Source organism: Alexandromys fortis, unplaced genomic scaffold, assembly GCF_014885135.2.
Source record: "Alexandromys fortis isolate MF-2015 unplaced genomic scaffold, M_Fortis_MF-2015_v1.1 scaffold_44, whole genome shotgun sequence".
Lineage (NCBI taxonomy): Eukaryota > Metazoa > Chordata > Mammalia > Rodentia > Cricetidae > Alexandromys > Alexandromys fortis.
The window spans coordinates 4,440,948-4,460,872 of record NW_026067921.1 but is presented as its reverse complement, the minus strand read 5'-3'; the positions used below and the strand labels follow the sequence as shown (position 1 = coordinate 4,460,872).

At 53.8% G+C, this 19,925-nt stretch overlaps 1 protein-coding gene across 1 annotated transcript in view; it reads right to left on the bottom strand.

Moving 5' to 3' along the window:
• Scn5a (sodium voltage-gated channel alpha subunit 5) overlaps nt 1–19,925 on the bottom strand; it is a 96,581-nt gene that overhangs the window by 47,432 nt on the left and 29,224 nt on the right. Inside the window, exons 6-14 of the mRNA XM_050141582.1 lie at nt 14,437–14,528; nt 10,642–10,872; nt 8,958–9,021; nt 7,736–7,877; nt 7,133–7,330; nt 6,295–6,474; nt 5,416–5,793; nt 1,841–1,973; nt 706–944 (exon numbers count right to left, since the gene is read on the bottom strand). Coding sequence (XP_049997539.1) covers nt 706–944; nt 1,841–1,973; nt 5,416–5,793; nt 6,295–6,474; nt 7,133–7,330; nt 7,736–7,877; nt 8,958–9,021; nt 10,642–10,872; nt 14,437–14,528 — 1,657 coding nt within the window. The remainder of the gene's footprint in view (nt 1–705; nt 945–1,840; nt 1,974–5,415; nt 5,794–6,294; nt 6,475–7,132; nt 7,331–7,735; nt 7,878–8,957; nt 9,022–10,641; nt 10,873–14,436; nt 14,529–19,925) is intronic.

The following is a 19,925-nucleotide window of genomic DNA, read 5'->3' as shown; positions in this document are numbered from 1 at the left end:
GACATCATCTGTTCACCCACCCTTTTCTTCCTTTTCTATTTAAATACCCACCCGCCCGCCTCCCACTCTCGAATCACCCACTTTCATCACCTACATATCCATTTTTCTTTCTCTGCCCCCGTCCTATTTATCCATGGCTGTCTCTCATTCCACATCTCTAATCATCTGCCCATCGTTCTGTCCTCCTTTCCTCTCACCATATTTAATTATCCATCTGTCCTTCCTTTGTAGTCTCCTCTCTAACCTTCCTCCCAGTCATCCAACCATCCATTCATCCACCCATCTCTTTATCCCTCACGACCTCTTCTTTCCAATAATCCATCCATCTCTCTATTCTTCCCTTCTTCCCCTACCCAGTCACTCATTCTTCCTTTTCCCCAATCGACAACACGGATGCGCATCTGTGCAACTCTCTGCCGTACAGCAGCCCCATCCTTCATGCACTTCCCCTCCATTTATTCACCATCGAGGCCCGCATCTCTACGCATATCTGATGCCCCTGCTCACTTCGGTTTCGTAGCACGCTGACAAATGCAAACCCTAGTCTCCCACTGCAAACCTACACACCTTTGCTTCCCTAAACCTGACTTTGAAACTTTCTCCTCCAAGACGTCTTCCATGACTCACACCTTCGGAAGCCCCTCCCCGTGAAAGCCATGGCCTTCAGAGATGCCCCTTCGAGAGTCAACGTCGTGTGGTCCTTACCAGGTTTCCGACCTGCAGCATCTCCTCAAACTCGACTGTCATGTTGTAGTGCTCCAGAGCCATGAAGAGCGTGTTGAGCACAATGCACATGGTGATAGTGAGGTCGGCAAATGGGTCCATGACCACGAACTTCACCTTCTGCTTGATGGACATCCAGAGAGGGCAGCACTCCCAGATTAGATAGCGCTGGGCAAAGCGGTTCCAGCACGGCGGACACTTACGGTGGGACTCCTCCAACTCTGAGGACAGTCAGGGAGTTAACGGGGCTTGCTGATCAAGTTGTCTGCATCAAGTGACATTCTAGAAAGGTCTTGGGACTTGCACGGGGGAGATGGCGAGGTGCTAAATGGCAGTGGTACGATGAGGGGAGGCTAGGGCGATGGGTGGCCTGTGTCTCATTCTTTGCTCTGGCAATATGGGAGGATAGGAAACTAAGATGGATAAGGGGAAAATAAGGATATGACAGATTATGACGAATGTAGGTTTATGTAAGCTAATCGCCTCTCATAGATATGAAAATCTGCTCAGAGCAGGACAGGCTGCAAATGAGGGCAGGAAGCAGAATAGCCAAGTTGTGATACAAGGGTACACAGGACAGACTGGGATGGGGTACTGGGATAAGCTGTAAAACATAAGCATATACACCTGGGACAGGGTGACACAAAACAGGGGACCCAGTCTGGCTTGGAAGGTGAGTGGGGTTGCCTTGCCTAGTGTGGGACCAGCGGAGACGGATGCAAGATGGCCGTACTAGTCTAAGTGGACTCAGCTGAGAAGAGGTTAGAACAGGAAGGACATGCAGGAGACAGGCTGGTTCTTGACAGACTGGGGTATGCTTGGGAGAAGGGTGGGTGAGGAGAAGGGCCTGGGTCAGTCCAGAACGGACGTGGAACACCTAGAAAAGAGGGAGCAGAACCAGAGAGGAGCCCGAAGAGCAGGCACTAACGTTCATAGCGGGACAGACGCATGTGTCGGAGAGGTATGGGGTCTGAGGGTGGGACAGACACAAGACACGTCTGGGGGAGGTCGGGGGTTTGAGTTTGGGGGCAGACGGAAAAAGACATGTCTGGGGGAGGTTAGAATGGAGGTAAGGTTGCTGGGAACGTGGGGGGTTTAGGACACCAGAGACACTGACCTTCCAGGGCGCTAGTGAGGACACTGACAGCACTGAGTGCCCGCTGCCGTGCTCCGGGCTCCTCAAAGCCATCTGCACACGGAGCCTGCGGGGTCAGCATCTGGGGACCACCTGGCTCCTCTGATGGCGTGGTCTGCGTGCAACCAGGAGACATGCATCAGCCTGGGAGGGGGCTCAGGCTGGACAGGACTCAAGAAGGCACAGCGGAAGTCTTGTTCTCGTGTTCTTTCAATTTTAAAACGGCATTTATTTATTTGTTGACTTATATGTGTGGTACATACAAAGGTCAGTTCTTTCCTGTCAATGGGTCTCAGGGACTGAACTCAGGTTGCAAAGGCTGGCAACCATTACCTTTACCCATTCAGCCCCTCCCCCTTTTCTGAGACAAGGTCTCACATAGTCCACACTGGCCTCGACATGTAGCTGAGGATATCCTTGAACTCCCGATCCTTCTGCCCTTATCTCCCAAGTGCTGCTGGGGGTTACAGGTGTGTACCATCATTTCTAGCTCATGCTGTGCCAGGGATTAAACCCAGGGCTCTGTGCATGCGAGGCACACACTCCAACCACTGTTACCACGGGACTACAACGCAGGCCCAGGGATGGAAGTCTTGATGGGATCCTGAATGCTGGACTTGGAGAACCATCCCTACTCCAGCTAACAACTCCCAGAGCCTCGTTCCTCTGTCTGCCATCATCTCCTTCCGTGTTCTCAGTGTACATATGCCATATGGGCCCTGCCAGTGCCAGAGGCTGCCACAGAGTACACACACACATGATCTTAATGAAAGTTCTCTAGAGTTAAAGGTAGAAGGAAGCTGGGAAAAAAACAAACCCTAACATATGCTTGGATGACATTCATAGAAAAACCAAAACAGCATGGTGCTTAGCTGAGACTGGTGGCAGACCATGTCCCTCAGAGGAAGCGTGGCTGTACCTACTCAGAAACCCTTAGTTTTTAATGATTATTATTTTATGTGTATAAGTGTTTTGCCTGCATGTGTGTGCCTGTGCACTGTGCGTGTCTGGTGCCTATGAACACTAGGACAGTGTTGGAGACCCTGGTCCTGGAGTTACACAGTTGTGAGAGCAGTCAGTGCTCATAACCACTGTGCCATCTCTCTTCAGTTGCTAGAGATTTTCAAATGGTCCTGAGAATCCTCGTCTTGTCATCTACTTTCATGAATACTTTCACACGCACACCAAAACTGCAGAGAAATGATGTTCACTGCAGCACTGTTCCTAATACCGAAACTAAACAACCAGTCAACAGGAAGATTATTAAAACCAATCATGGCCACAGACCAACCCTGACCTCTGATACAGACAACAATGACAAGCTGACCTGGGTACACTCCCATGCAGACATCTCCAAGACGAAGAGTTAGACAGCTGTGAAAGCAAGGCAAATTTCTGGAGGATAAATGCCCCGCTGTTAAAGTGCTGACACGTGTGGAAAGGGACACACAGGTCCCTGCTCACTCTATGAACTTTTGCATCACTGGGTTGCCTTCCAACAACCGCTTGCAAGGAGAAAGACGCTGGCAGCAGAGCTGCAGGCTGTCTGAGGGCAGCAGCTGGCAGGCAGGCCTCTCTGGGCTCATCCAGAGCCACCCTGACTGGAGAGGGCTCCTCCTGCCTCCCATGCCGCCTGGACCACTATGTACCCAATATCGGCTCTGTTTGCAGACTAGAAAGGGGCTCACTGGGGACCAGCTAGGAGTGGGGAAGGCACTCCCAGGGGCTTCTGCCTGCTAATCCCTTTGACTTTTGAAATGTCTCCATCTTGGTCGCTAATTCCTTTAACCTAACAAACGACTCCGTCTTGGCCTGCTAATCCCTTTAAAGTTACAAATGGGCCCTGCAGAAGTGAGAATGGGTGAAGTCAGAGTTCCCGGTAATGAAGTGTGTGAACTTGGATTCCTCCCGACATGTGCAGCACAATGAGATGATTTTCTCCCTAATGGGATTAGGAAATTCTATTAGTGCTCCTGGCTGCTGAGCTCTGCCTGCCTGAGGCTGGGGCTCCAGAGCCCAGGGCCTGCCCAGCTCAGAGCTCCTGGAAGCCAGATACCCCACTCTCCAGGTGATGGATCCTGAAGGTCACAGAAGACTCTGCAGCCCCCGCCCTCGGTCTAGAAGTTCCTCCCCTTCACTTCCTATATAAGACTTGGATGCTTGGCAACGTATCCCAGAAGCCTTTGCTCACTCACATCAACAACACACAGGAACAGTGACATGCTCACGAAGCAAGATCTGGCCTAAGCCCTGGATCTGTTTCAATTCTCTTGGTCCTACCCCTTGCTGACGTACATGCAAAGTCTTATTTCCGCTTTGCAGGAAATTGAGGCTACAGATGGTTAACCGTATAGAGTCCCATAGCTAGTGGTCATGTGGGCCGCCACCCCCCTTTACACCTCTGCCGTCCTGACCAAGATTCCTCAGACAGCTGCTGTCCTCTGTCCTGGACATGTGTGAGACACCCTTCACTTTGCTGAGTGGGCTCTTCAGGCACTGTATGTGGAGCGACAGGGGCCAGCATGACCCCTGTGGCCAACTGGGCAGTCACCAGTGTGCCACTGACAGGCCTCTCATGACTAGTACCTTGCTGACAATGGCTCTAAACATTTGCTTCCTCTGCTGGGAGTCATCACTGACCTCACGGTGCCACAAGCCAGACAGGCTCTTCCCCAGGCTGTTTGCACCTTTGCTGTCTGTGACACACTTCGGGATTGATAGCACGGCACGATGACATTTTAACTGTGTCAACCGTGTCCTATATGCCTTTAATCCTGTCCACCATGAGCCATTTCCATATTCCCAATGGTCCCAAGATGGGTCTTTTTCACCCACTATACGGATGAGTGAAAAGACTTGTCAACAGCCATCCAGCTGGCAAGCTGCAATCTGGAATCCAAACCTAGGTTAATGCCCGGGACTTGGGCACTAACCACTCAGTGCACCTGTCCTCCCCGCTGTAGATGGCAGCCTGAGTCCTCCTCTTGTAGCCACTACTTAAGTGCCCCCTAGCAAGTGTGTTGGGGGTTCCTCTCTCCTTTCCCTGCTCCCCACTCCCAATACTTATGACCCTGGCTGCCCTGAGTTACCAGTTAGCCAAGCGCTAGTCAGTGCCCATTTCTTACTCACCCAATAGCTGCCGTCTAGAATCCTCTGAGTGCCCCTTTGCCACCTAGCCCAGACTGCTTGTTCCAGACCCACAGATTCAGAAGGCACCCGAAACAATGTATGGTCTCTGGAACACTGGCCTAGGTCTACTGTGGCATCCAGAAATTGATACTCCATCTCAAGTGTGAAATATCCGACCCCCTCCTCACTATATCACCCTATGGGTTTACATATACATTTTTCTTTCTTCCCTCTCTCCTTCCATCCCCCTCCCTCTGACTTGTCTGCCTGCCTGTTGGCATGGAAACCATGCGGGGAGAGATGTTCTGGGAGTGGGGCACACAGTAGGTGTTTTATCAACATTTAGAGAGTAGATTTGGAACCTTGCACTCATCACCAGTTTGGGAGACATGTCTGGGCTGATACCTGGAGGCCAGGGGTGGGCTCACCGTGTCTGGGGGCCGGTCCAGCACCATAGGGCTAGGGCGGAGAAGGTGGCTCCCTGGGGAGGTGGCCTCTGCATCACCTGCCCCCAACAAAGAAACTACCCCATTGCAGTCCACGGTGCTGTTCCTTTTCCCATTGAGGACATGACCAGGAGCTGAGGTCCCAGGGCTGGGCTGTCCCTGGGCACTGGGTCGGCACAGGGGCCAGGGCACCAGCAGCGATGTGCGGTGGCTCTCGCTCTCCCCCGCGGTGCTGTTTTCATCGTCTGCAAATTCCGCCTCGGAGCCCTGGTCCCGTCTTCGAAAGGTGAAGATGCTTCCTCGGCTGGAGCGGGCCTTCATCGATGTCCGGCTAAGCCCATGGGCAAGGCTGAGTCGATTCTGAGGGCACAGGGAGGTCGCCGTAACCCACGTGGTTCTGCCTACACTTCCGCCTAATTCTCAGGGTGTCAGCGCTGCTCAGATTCTCAGGGTGCTGATGTTTTTGCTGGCGGCAGCGCAGCAGGTGGACTAAGTGGCTGCTTGGGAGAGGTGGGGGTCTTCTGCATCGCCAGGGTCTCTACTGACTTCACATCTGTATCTCTGGGCCTGAAGGTGACTAGACTAGGTAGCAAGAGATAGAACCAGCACCAGGGGCCCCTATCATCCCACACCGCAGCCCCACCCCCAGACCTGGCCCCCATACTTGAGCACTAGCCCCAGGAAGGAGGCATTGACAGGCAGACTCCCCGGCTCTCCTCCACTTTAAGAATGACTATGAGAAACTGGAAGGGTTGGGAGGGGTTCAATGGTGCTTTTCTTGGAGACCAAGCTTGGGGCTGTGATCATGCCAGGGGCCCACCATGATGGACTTTGCAAGGGCCAGGACCACATTGCGATTACCAAAGCTCTGGGACCATCTTCCGAGTCCGATTTGGGGAGCCGGTCATCCCCACCATCCTCTGTCCCGGAAGACAGTCGTTTCCTCCGCTTGCTCCTTCTCTCGTGATTGGTGACTGGGGCCAACGGGGACATCTCCAAGGAGCTACGCGACACAGTATCCACACCCCTGATAGTGAGCGCCTGGGAAAAGATGGAAGGAAGGGTGTTTCGGTCATGGAGAAGTCTAGAGTAGCTGCAGGCTTAGGCTAAGCCATGGATCTCTCAGTGTCTTGGTAGCCCCATTAGTAAGCAGAATCGCACACTTGACTCAGATGGGGGACGCCTGGAGATCATCCCAGGGAGACCCACAATGCCTTGAGAAAGATCAAGAACCTGGAAGGGAGAACAAGTACCAGGGACTGGATTCAGATCACCATGGTTGTGTGGCAAGCACTTGCACAACTGAGCCACTTCCCCAGCCCCTTCATCTTGGTTTCCAGCTGCTTCTGACAGCTGCCATGGGGGAAGATGAACGTGGGGAGCCAGGGCAGAATGGCCAGTGGTCAAGTCTCCAGCCTTGTACTTTATTCACGAATCACCAGAATCCTTGAACTAAACCACCTGTGGACGTGGACCTTGTACCAGACATGTGCGGTGCCCACAGAGGCCACATTCACTGAGAAGCCGTCCATGCACCCAGCTCCCACTAACCTTCTACCTAGAAAACGTGGTGGACATAGGAAACAATTTTATCCAGCGTACACCACACTAACAGGCCTACCTTGCCCAGCAAGTACAAAATGCACCATCTGCTGGCCTTACCCAGCATGCACCACACCTCTGGGCATGGCTCACTCACCTCGTGTTCTTTCTTGAGCATCTCCATGGCCTCCTGGAAACGCTTCTCCTTCTCCTCCGTCTCAGCGATGGTGGCTTGGTTTTGCTCCTCATAGGCCATGGCCACCACAGCCAGGATCAAGTTCACCAGGTAGAAGGAGCCCAAAAAGATGACGAGCATGAAGAAAATCATGTAGATCTTCCCCGCGGACCTCAGGGTCTGGAGGACCAAGGGGACACAAGTCACCCTCACGGAGGCTCCTTCCGGGTTATGGCATTCCTAAGTCACTGGTCTGGCTATGCCAGGGGCTCCGTGTCCTACAGCCCCTGGTGGAGAAAAGCATGCCCCACCTGTGGCAGGGCATGTGTGAGCCCACAGGAGAGAGCCCCGCTTAGAAGGAGGCAGGTAGCTCACCTAATGGGAAAATGCATGGTGGAGAAATATCTCATCCGCAGAGTGGAGCAGCCTCTGCAAGGACTGGAACTTAGTCACCAGCCCTGTCCTCTGTCCCCTCTTGAACTCTCACCAATGGAAAGCCACTGGGAATGTTCCTGGCTAGTCATTTGTGCAGCCTGACCTGGAGGCCATGCCTAGCTCCCTCCGCCAGCCCAGGCACCCATGCACCTGCTGGTAGAGGCGTTCCCAGCAATCCTGTGTCATCAGGCGGAAGAGAGCCAGGAAAGCCCAGGCAAAGGAGTCGAAGCTGGTGTAGCCGTGGTCTGGGTTCTCGCCTGCCTTCAGGCACCGGTAGCCCTCAGGACATGTCCTGTAACCAGACATACACACTCTGTCCCATGCTGTGAGGGGCCCTGGTTTGTTTCCCTGGGCAGCCCAGCCTGTGACTAACTGCTCCGAGGCTGGGTCACCAATAGTGCCAGGCTTCTGGAGCCTGTCCCCAGAATCTTGCTCTTGCCATGTTCATGGTGGGCCAGGTTGCCATCTTCCTCTCTCCTAGACCCATTGGAAATCTCTAAGGCCCACATTCGGTTCCCTTTGCCCTACGGCACATCCTTCCTGGTAGCTGCGGTTGTTTCTGCTGTTGCCTCCTCCCAGGGAGGAAGTGCAAGTTCCTTCCTTGGCCTATCACTCCATGGGGATCTGAACACAGTGGGAGCCCCAGAGGCAGAGGACGACCAACAAGGTTTGGCTAAGTGTAGGCAGAGGTAGGGTCGCTGGGTGAAGTGCTGGATGGGGTTACATCTGGGAAAATGCCTGTTTAACACAACACACAGACACATACGCGCGCGCGCGCACGCGCGCGCACACACACACACACACACACACGTGTACAGAACTATGGTGGGAGAAATTGGTCAAATGCCAGGATACTCCTAAGGGCACCTGAGCCTCATACCAAGAAATCCCAGACATCTCTCCCATGGTGGATGGAGACAGCAAACATGAGCCCAGGGCATCACACCAGAAGCAATCCCTCCCACGATGAGACTGCGAACCCTCACCCTGTCCCAGACTGCCATGCACGCTCTGGAAACTGTACCCAGAGACAGGAAATGTCAAGGCACCATAGTCAGGCTGCAGGCTCGCATTCTGTTTGGCCTTGAACAAAGCCCAGCCGCAAGTCACCCCTGAAAGGTGGAACAGCTGAGATGGAGGCCAGGTCTAGTTAGGATACTGCACGGTACCGTGGGTGGCACCTTATCCCAGCCCATCTTTAGGGCTCTCCTGCTCCTCCCTGCAGATCTGTCCCTGTGGCAGGGGAGGGGTATGGAAGCTTCCAGGGTTCTGGCCAGGAATGAAGACCATGGAAGGTGTCGCTGTCTGGGGCGTCACCAGATGAAGCAGCTGGAAGAGAGCCAAAAGCCGTTCGGGGAGGCGTCCTACATACCCGGCATCGGAGCTGTTCCCACACAGTAACACATCAGAGGTGCCATTCTTGAGCAGGTAATTGTCTGCAAGGAAGAACCTGGATGTGAGCCGCATGGGTAACCCCGCCTACGGGTGCCTGCCTTACCCTGGGTTTTGGGAAAGTCATCGTGGCCGGTCACTTTCCTTCCTTCTCTTGCCACGGACCTAACCCCCGTGCCTGGCCAGGACTCAGTGGCCCTGGCTGCTTCTCTGGACTCATCCTATATTCTTTCTTTGCCACTCCCCTGCCCAGGGTCTCACACACCCCTGAAAGCACAGGAAACCCCGGGCAGAGCTCAGCTGTCCCTATAGGCAGTTTCTGCACCCTGCTGGAAGGGCAGCACTCAGGGAGGTAGCCAGGGCCAAGAGAGGCCCTGAGCCAGGAGGCAAGGGTCTGGGAAGAGCTCCAACTTGGCTGCTGTGTCACTGTGTGGCCCACTGCCACACCACAAACTAGAGGAAGAGATGCCTGCCGATCACCATGGCAACAGATGGGGCTGGGTCCAGAGCAGGTGAGACATAGGACACCTGCCCTGGTCATCTCCCCATCGGTCACCATGAACCACCTCTGTCTTGGGAAGACTTTAAGTGTGGGCCTGACCAGTAACATTAGAGTCCAGGAATGGGTTGGGCCATAGCCAGCTACACTTGACTCAGAAGCAGGCCAGTGCCTGTAGTCTGTGTTTTCTGGAGCCTTCCAGGTGACTCTGGTATAGGTTGAAGTTTGGAACCATTCATTTCTATGAGGCTACACCTGGGCCATACCCACTTCAGTGACTGAGCCTTTGGCCTGCTTGTTTTAGGGGTGCTAGTGTTTGTATGTAAGGAGCCCTCACTTTACAAGAGCCCTCTGCATCCTGCGGCCTGGCATCTACCCTTGATTTAGATGAACGGGGCTTAGGGAAGAAGGTGGCACCCAGGAGCCTGGAAAGGCTGAAAGGGAGGGTGCACACAGCCACACAGGTCAGTTCACAGCCTTCTCGAAGGACCCCAGGGTGTGTGCACACTGGGTTAACAGCCTGGGCACTCGGCAAGAGCACTGAGCCGAAAGAGCTTAACCAAGCATGGTCCACTCAGGCCTCACAGGGGTCCAGGGAAGCTGGTCTCCTCACCATTGCCAAACCTGGACTCAGCCTGTGCTCAACCATGTTGCTGTGTGTGTGTGTGTGTGTGTGTGTGTGTGTGTGTGTGTGTGTACGCATGCACGCTCTCGACTGTCAGGTGTCTTCCTTAACTGTTTCCCATTTTTCTAATTTTTTGAGACAGCCTTTCCGTGAACCTGGAGCTTGCTGGTTTGGAGAGTCTGGCTGGCCAGCGAGTCTCAGGGACTCTCCTGTCCCCACCTCTCCAGCGCTGGGATTACAGGTGCATGTTATCACAGGTGGCTTTTAAAGTCAGGTGTGGGAGTCGAACTTGGGTCTTTGTGCTTGTGGCAAGCACTTCGCTGACCGAACCATCTCCCTACCCCTAACGCCATCTCTCCAGCTGGCCTGAGAGCCTAGGAAGGTAGACCGCTGGCCTACTTCTGACCTCCAGCTGGCTGGAGCCCCAGCAGTGGACGGGTGGTCCTGGAGGCCGGCCTACCCACTGGTGAAGCCTGGATGGAAGATGCCCAGTTTTGATGGCCTCCCAGCACCCTCTCCGAAGGCACAGAGAGTCCATACCTGGGTCATTGAGGTAGAGGTCCAGAGAGTCCCAGACCTGGTCGTTGGACACCACAGAGCCATTGGTGCCATTGAGCTCAGTGAAGTTACGTACACACTTGTGCCTCAGGTTGCCCATGAAAAGCTGCAGGCCAATGAGGGCAAAGACACTGAGGCAGAAGACAGTGAGGACCATCACGTCAGCCAGCTTCTTCACAGACTGGATCAGGGCTCCCACGATTGTCTTCAGGCCTGGGAAAGTGAGGCAGGGTCACCCACAGACACTCTGCTTTATGGTCCTCTAGGTAGAGGCTGGGCCCGTAGAAGGGCACTGAGCCTCCCGAGTCCTGCACTGAACAGGGCTGGGGACAGGGAGGGCGACCACAGTCAGGGACATAGTGAAGGTGGCTTTCTAGGCCTTGAAGACCAGTGATCACCTTTTACAGCTGAGTCCCTTCCTGGTTGCCCAGGGCAAGGCAAAGCCCAGTTTTGTATTTCTGGAGGGGCTTGAAACTCTTTATTCTCCACAAGACCACTATAGGAAATGGTGTGCCCTAAGGACCCCACTATGGCTGGCCCCAAAGTGTACCAGGTCTGGCTCTTTTAACATAGCCCACAGAAAAGGAGGCCGAGGCCCAGACCCATTTTGAGGCAATGCAGGGGCCTCAGTCTGACATGGAAATGGTAGACACAGCTGCTCCTGGCAGGGGGTCTTCCTGCTCTACTGCTGGGGCCAGCTGTCTTGGAGGATTTCACGCAGGGAATTGCCATGATTCGAAGGAAACTAGGGAAGCCAGGGTCTGGCTTTGGCTGGGGCTGATTGGTGGATCGGGTGGATATAGGGCTCTGGCGGAAGGCAGGGTGGAGTCGTGGGGTGATGCTGTGGGTTTGGAAGGTTGCAGGCAGGGGCTCGGTTGAGCTATACTCCTCTTCTTCATTTGCCCTGACCCCTGGGGTCCTCCCCATCACTCCCTCTTCCCCAAAGCAGAGTGATTGTGATCTGTTAGTCGCACGGTCCAGCTCCCTGCAGAAGCCAGTGCCATACAGCGGAGTGATAAAAAAGCAGTGTGTACACACCCCTCTGACCCTCGGCTACTGTCCTAGGGCAAGTGCGCAGAGTGTCAGGAGCAAGGGGCTCCCCTGCCAACGGCAGGGCCCCGCCCTCATCCCCACCCCCCAAAGCGGCCAGATCTCAGGTTAAGCTCCATCCATCCATTTAACATTTAACGTCCAGCCTGTTACAATGTTAGGAGCACCTGTGACTACTGCGTCCATGGCCCAGAGATGGAGAAGCAGCGATGGGCAGACAAGAGAGGGAAGGGGGCAGCTTCCCCACAACAACACCATCACTTCTGACTGCCCAGGGCTCTGGCACTTGGCACTCTATGGAAATCATCCTGGCACATGTTGGCAACTGCCCAGTGGGTGGGAGAGGGGGAAGGAGTCACGGGTCCTCCTACTGGGAGACACACGTGGGTCTGGTCCTCTAGCTTGGAGACTGCTTCATTTCAGGGATACATGCCAAGGACGGTGGTTGTAGCTTGGATGCCCACCTTGGACTGTACCTCAACAGTCAGGCTAAAGGATCTTGAGGCCAAAATAATCTATGCAAGGCCAGGAAAGAAATCCTGATCTGGTCTGCGGAGACAGCAGAAAAGGTCCCCCACTCTTTAAAGCCTTCCCTCATAGTAAAGACAAAGTTCACTTAAGTCAAGAACGGATTCAAGCACATTGCAGGAGTTTGGAGTCTGCCCATTCTGACTTCACTCCTGTGTTATGAGAGGAGACAGAGGCCCAGATAACTCGAGATTCTTAGGAGGCAGCCCCCGGGACTCCTTGTAGGCAGCATTCCAACAGGCTATGAACGGACACCACTTTCCCCAGACCCTTTGGGGCTGCTTTATTCGGCCTTGCCTAGGGACTGGCAGCTTCAAACAGCTTGTTAATATATTTCTGCACCTTGTGCCTTTCTATAGTACTAGGGAATCAACTCCGGGGTCTTTTGATATGCTAAGCAAGCCTTCTGCACGTATCTGTATCCCCAGTTCTTTTACTTATTTTAAATTTGATTCAAGGTCCTGGTCTGGCTTTGACCTCATTCTGTAGCTAAGGAAGGCCTTGTCTTCCATCTCAGTCTCCCAGGAGGCGGAAACTGCAGACCTAGACCCAGCTGGTGACACTTTCATGGGAGCTCCTGAGGGACTTCCCAGTCACAGCAGGGATCTGGGACACTCGTGCAGACACCGGGAAGGTATGGTTCTCCCTGTGCACACACTAAGTGGGTTCAGAGGCCAGGAGAGACATTCGAAGACTTAGTCTAAACACAAGAGGATCAGGAGCTATGCTTATAAGATTACTAACCCATGACTCTGGTTTTCTGAGTTCAGAGCTGGGCTCCTGAGGCCTTGAGGGTAGCAACAGGCCTGGGAGTCACCAGCATTGTTCTCTAGGAGTAGAGGCAAGCATTGGTCCAGAGAGTTCTTCAACTCTGTGCACCTACGGATGCAGAGGCAGTCCGACGTCCTCCTCTACTGCTCCACACCTTAGTTTTTCAGGGTCTCTTACGGAACCTGAAGTTCGCCATTTCTCTTAGACTGGCTGACTAGTGACTCCCCAAGATCCAGCCACCTCGCCTCCCCAGACTGAGATGGCAGGCACATGCCATCATGACCAGGTCTTCAAGGTTGTGCAATAAGCACTTTGCCCACGGAACCAGCTCTACAGCTACCTTCTTAAAAAGTCCTTGCCCAGTCCTGAGGACAGTGAGTGTATTCACAGGGGCTCCGAGGTTCTGGTCACTGTTCCTCCAGAACAAGCCCATAAAAACTGCTTGAGCTTGCTGGGAAGTGGTGGCATACACCTTTAATCCCAGCACTTGGGGGGCAAAGACAGGAGGATCTCTGTGAGTTCGAGGCCAGCCTGGTCTACAGAGTGAGTTTCAGAACAGGCTCCAAAGCTACAGAGAAAAACCCTGTCTAGAAAAAAACAAAACAAAACAAACCCCCCCCCCCCCCGCCAAACAATCAAAGAACCAAAAACCTCAACAAAACCAAAAGCTGCTTGAACTCATGCTAACCTGGGAAGAGTGAAGTAAAAGGAGGAGGTAAGAGGCTCCAGAGGTCAGGGTGTGCAGGGTGTCCCCTTTTTAGCACCAGCCTGCACACAAATGGGCTTCCAGGTACTTTCCTGCATAGGTAAGTGGAATGGGCTTAGATATCCTGGGGAGAGTTGCCAACATCTGTCAAGGAGGATTTCTTGCCGAGGCTACCATGCACGGTTCGCTACACCTCTACTGCGCCATGCAGCGAGGGCTGGTAGACGCCAAGGCCCGATGATGCCTGTCTACAGAGTACACTTGGTGTCAAGATGAGGGCTGAGGCTTCCACGTGTCACCTCGGGGGACATGATGCTGGGATCTGGCACTCAGTCACAAAAGACTGCTAGGGGTCTGCCGAGTTCCCTCCAAAACGATCCTTTTTAGCTTCCCATAATGCACATCCCAGCTTTCCAGGAGGAAAGCAGCTGGGCTCAGTTTGGAGAAACAATTGAGTATTTTGAGAGGAACGGGGGATCAGTCCCATCTTGTCCTAGGTTGTTCTGCGCTCCTGGTGTCTGAGAGTGGGCTTAGCTGGGATGGACAGCCCAGAGCCCATTCTGAGGTTCCAGGGCAATTCTTCTACCACCCCGACCTCTGGGAAAGGTATTCTGGTGACAGGCACATCTGAAGGGCCTTCCTGGGGGCAGCCATGGCTCCCGGGTTCCTGGAAAGTCCCAGGCGTGTCCCTCCAGCCTTGGCGTTTAACCTGTTGTTTTCACCTGAAATGACTGATATAGTTTTCAGGGCCCGGAGGACTCGGAAGGTGCGTAAGGCAGAGACATTGCCCAGGTCCACAAATTCAGTTGTGTATCTGTAACAAGGGAGATTCACACACGACACAGTGACAGCAACACCAACAGGAGACACGGTCAGAGGAGGAGGGGGTGGGAAACAAAGAGAGAGTCACTTGTGGCTGAGGTTGGTAGGCAGCCCTGCTCTTACCTGGAATGACCGAAATAGTTTTCAGAGCTCTCAGGACTCTGAAAGTTCGCAGAGCCGACAAATTGCCTAGCTTTATATTTTCTGATACATACCTGTGGGACCAAACCAGTTATCGCAAGTTACAAAGCGGAGAGCGGTGTGCCCACCCTCCCCTCTCCCTTCTCCTGCAGCGTGCCCACCCCTCCCCCTCTTCTGGTCCCACTGTGGGGGGGGGTGAGGTGGCAGGCTTGGGTCCTCCCCTGGCTTTTCCTCTGGTCACGTTATCTCAGCCCGGGTGTCTGAAGGATGCTCACAGCAAGCTCCCAGGGGGCTTTCTCCATGATGGTGCTAGCAGGCAGCTACTCTGGGGACTGAACATGAAATTCCACGGCCAGGTCTGAGGCTGGGGATGCACGGGTGTGCATTGGGCAAGGCTCCAGGAGACGATGCTGAAAGTTCGTGGGCTCGTTAGGGTCACCAGTGTCTCTCTGCCTTTCAACATCTGCCGTCACCCTGTGCTTAACCGACTCTGACGCCCCCAGTGAGGCTGCTTCCTTTTCCTAACCACAGACCTCTCTATGTAGGGAATAAGTAGAAACTGTGGAAACCATTCCTGAGATAGAGGGAAGGGAGGCTGTCTTCATAGGCTCTGTCCTGAATGGGTCTGAAGGATGCATGGCAGAGCTGAGAGGCTTTGGGACTCCCATCCTGAACCCGGACAGTGGTTCATCTCTGATCTCTAGAGGCATAGGAGGCACCTGTCTGCATAAGGCAGGGATCTGCCCAAGCAGGACGTGAGGCCATGCATGCACTGGGCAGGTCACATGACCACAAAGAGATTGGAGAGGTGAATGCACGGTACGTGACCAAGGCCATAGGGACGGTGGCAAGTGACCTGTGATATTTAACCAGAGGCCTCGCATCCAGGGCATGTGACATTTAACTGAAGGTGTCTGATGTTTAACAAAGGATGTCAAACTCGGGGTGTCTGATGTTTAACCAAGTGTGTCTAGCCCAGGTGTCTGGGTGGTGTCGGGCCAGGTCGCCATCCCTGCAGGCCTTGGTGAGTGTCTAGTCTATTCACCCCACCCAACAGTCCAGACCTGCAGAAGTCACACTTCTAAGCTCCTCCCGGGCTGTTGGTGTCTACAGGTAAGGCTGTGAAGAGACTCCAGCTTGGCCCAGCTCTGTTCATTCTTGGGATCCACCATGCGGACGTGTCTGCTTCCTTTCCTGGGGCATGGCTGCCATTCCACTATCCAGTCTGGTTTCAGTTTACAAAATTCCAACAATCCCAGCATCCAAGGGGGAGCAGAGGTCACCTCCCTCGTTCTGTTCCACATACACAGCGGTTAATTTGATACAGACTCTTCCTCTTGTAGCTTCAGAATTCCTCCCTTCTCCTGCATAGTTCAGATTCCCCAGACCTTTGTCCCCATTTCCCTTCTCCAGTCTCTGTCCGGATTGCCGCAGGGTTTTGACATTGAGCCTGAAATACTGCTGACGTCGTTGTTCCGTAGAAGATGTGGCTCAGATGATCAAGAAACCGGTCCCCATGGCTGGTGTCCTGTCACGCCAGCTCCTCTCCCTCCCCTCAGTGCCTTTGAGGCTATGTCTCCTGGTTACAGGGAGTAAGCAGAGCAGGTGTACAAGGCAGAGAGGGCCAACCACCTTGCTTTCATCCTCCTACCTCTGAAAGGCCTGGTTTGTCTGCTGTTGTCTCAAGGAAGGCCCTGCCTACCCTGCCTTCAAGAATCCAAGAAGACAATGAGTGTTGGGTACGAATGAGCCAGGACCCCCATGTGATAAAGACAGGCTGGTGACCGCATAGGGGTGCACAGCTGTGCCCCTGGTAGGCTTGCCACCACAATATGGCTGGAAATGAAGCTGCTGGTGCATCAGCCTGGGGTCAGAGGAAGTCTGGAAGGAGGAACCAGAGCTGAGTGAGGAGCAGGTGTGTCTGGGACCACGGTGGGACACGGCGGCTACTGGCTGATTTTACTCTACCTACATAGAATTTGGCTACTTCCCACCAAAGACCAGGTTTCCACTAAGGCTTCTCCTGGAGTTCCCAAATGTGGCAGAACAAGGGAGACCTTTTCATAGCAGACAGTCGGCTTCATAAGTGATGTGGATAGAATGGGTAAGGGGTGGGCAGAATTCTCCCCCAGCCAATCGACCTCTTGGCTAGCTAAGTGGCTGGCCAGTGGCAGGCAGCTGGGTAAGAGATGGGCCTGACACAGAAAGAGCAGAGGGTGGCGGGTGAGAATTCTGCACTGTCACATAGGAGGCTTTCTGGGGGCCGAGAACCTCCGAGGAACGGCACATGCTGGCCTTCCTCCTGCCCCACCCTTATCCCCGAGACAGTGGAGCCCACGCTGTTAGCTCCTGTGGTGACTGGCCCCCTCCTCTCTGCCCTCCCTCCTTTCCCTCCAGGTTTGGTTTCCATAACAACCCCAGAAGGTGGGAGGCTGTTAACTGGCAGGTAATGCCCAGCTTGGGAGGGGGCAGAAAAATCTCTGGATGTTAGGCTGTGATCTGAGTCTGGCAAGGTTCCCAGCACCCCCTGCACCAGCTTCTAAACTGGATGGGGTGTCAGAGGGAAACCTGGTAAGGAGAGTTAGCGGGGGAGGGGGTCTTCCATCCATCCTTGGCAAGGAGCTGGGACACCGACCTTCAGTCCCAGAATAGCTGCTGACTGTATCATTATGAGCAGGTGGGCTCTCTCTGAGCCTCAGTTTCCCTGAAGGAAAGGGGAAGTTTGGATTTTGTTTCACGTCATTCAACTTCTGCACCACCCAGAACTCCTTTGATGGTCCCGAGGGCTCGTTTTGTTATAGCGGTATATATCTCGGAGGTGGGAACTCGGTTTTCATGAGGCAGAGTGGACATCAATTGAATCTGTGAGGCAGGTTTGGCTAGTGACAGGAAGCTGGCATTCCAGCAGTCTGTGCAGTCCTGGCAGAAGTGAATAGGCTATTTCTCAAGATGCTCAGGAATGTGCCTATACAAAAGTCGAGTCTGGTTCCTCTGTCATGACTGTTCTTGGCACAGGTGCTGCTCTGGCGAGGGCCCGGCTCCCCCGCTAGAAGGGATGGCTGTGGTGAAGGTTTGGCTCTTCTCCGCTCTTGGCACAGGTGTGGCTGGGTTCATTGGGACGCACAGCACATTTTCTTCATGGCTCTGAGAAGAAGGAGTGCTTGGCCATGGAATCCATGGGGGAGACAAGAACATGCCAGGGACAGGAAACCACACAGAGAATCCTCTAGACACCAGGGCTGAGCTTGGGGTGAGCTGGTCCTGGGTGCCGGCTTTCCCTTGACCGCAACGTCTTGGTGGTGATTCTGCAGGCTCCATCCAGGATGGGGAAGAAGGAGGGGCCCAGGCCATCGCTGACCACTTCCCTGCCTGACGTTCTTTATGCCCTGTAGATTGCTGCTCGCCCCACATCCTACAGAGACCCCCAGGCCCAGCCTGCCACCACACTCCGAACACCAGGACAGTGAAACCTCTGGTCTGACAAGTGCTCCCTCTCAAACCCCAGCCTCCCCACTCGTTCTCACTGACGATCCGGCTTCTTATTTCAGAGAGGAGGCAATCAGAGGAGAGATTCTTTCCTCTCTCTTCATCAGCTCTACCAATCTACCTCCAGCCAGAGCTCTGCCTTCCCGAGCTGAAGGTCAATGCTCCACCTCAGCACCTGGGTTTCCGCTTGCTCAGGAAGCGGAGATCCTCAGTGCCACCCCTCCCGCCTTCATCAGAGGCCCCTCTCTTTAGGATCATTTCCATTAGTCTCTCTTCTTTGGAAGGCCTTCCTTGGCCCTCGTGCCCCTGTGGCCACCATGTCATTTTCTGTCTTGTTTCACCAACACTGCATGAATTAGACACCTGTGTTTTACACGTCCTTACCCACCCCAGACACTCTCTCCCCAGATGTAGAGCCTCCCACCCCAGTCCTTGTCAGGGGCACCAATGGCCATTCACAGCCAACAACCCATCTGCTGTTCGGTCTGGCCATCTGTAGTAACCATCACCAGCCTCCTCCTGGTATGTTCTACGTGGAACTTTCTTCCTTGCTGGCCTTTGAGTACCACTTGCCTAGGTGCCCTCCCTACAGCTAGCCAGTTCCCTCCAGTCTTTGTGCAACATTCCTACTTTGATGCATGTGTGTGTTTTGCTCATATGTATGTCTGTGTACCATGTGTGTGTCTGAGGTGCCCACACAGACCAGAAAAGGGCATCAAATCCCCTAGAACTGGAGTTACGAACAGCTGTGAGTCTCTGTGAGTGCTAGGAATTGAACTTAGGTCTTCTGAAAGAACAGTCAGTGTTCTTAATCACTAAGCCATCTCACCGATTCCTCCGTTCCCCCCTGCTTTTTTAAAAACTATTTACTTATTTTATGTATGTGCATGTACCTGGCTATGCGAATGTGCACCAAGTGTGTGCAGCGTCTGTGGACACCAGGAGAGGGCATTGGGTCCCCTGGAACTGGTGGTTGTGAGCCACTCAGAATGGGTGACCTGAACCCCATCCCTCCTTCTGAAGAGCATAAATCTTCCAACACTATCCACCCCCATTTCTTGACCTCCAGATGCTGGCGTGTTCCACAGAACAATCTACGGACGTGTTCGGACCTAGGTTATCTTGTCTGGCTTGCAATGTCTTCAGCTCCCCAGCCGCTTCTAATCGATTCCTTCTCCTCGATTACTTTCCCAAACTCCAGACTGGAAGATCCTGCCACCCTTCCACACTTAGGACACCCCCAACTGTGTGTCTGACGCCCTCCCTCCTTCAGCTGGCTCCTCCCTCTGAGTCTCTATTTCCACCCATTTGTTACAAGCAAAACCCCTCAGTCATGCCTTCAAAACACCCACCACCGACCAGGGCTCCTCTACCCTGCTCAGACACCATCTTAGCCACCCCTCTCTATGAAAGCAGAGTGTCTGTCTCTGCCCCTTCCATCTCCAGTCTGTGGTCCACGCAGGGCCTGATCATCTCAGCTCTGCCAGCTCTTTTCCCCTAGCGGGTTGCATCCTCCTCGGATCACACGTGACCTCTGAGGACAGACCTTGAGGACAGACCTTTGAGGTCCCAAGCCACCACACATCACCTTCATCCACTAGTCTGTCCTTTGCTCATTCAGCTCCACCTGGGTGTGAATCTACACTTCAGGGAGGTCTGTTTCCCTGTCTATAAAGCGGGAGGCCTGCAGTCAGTTTACAAACAACTAGAAAGAGTCTCAGATAAATTTCCTACACACCCAGCTCCCCATCTGGCCTGGAAG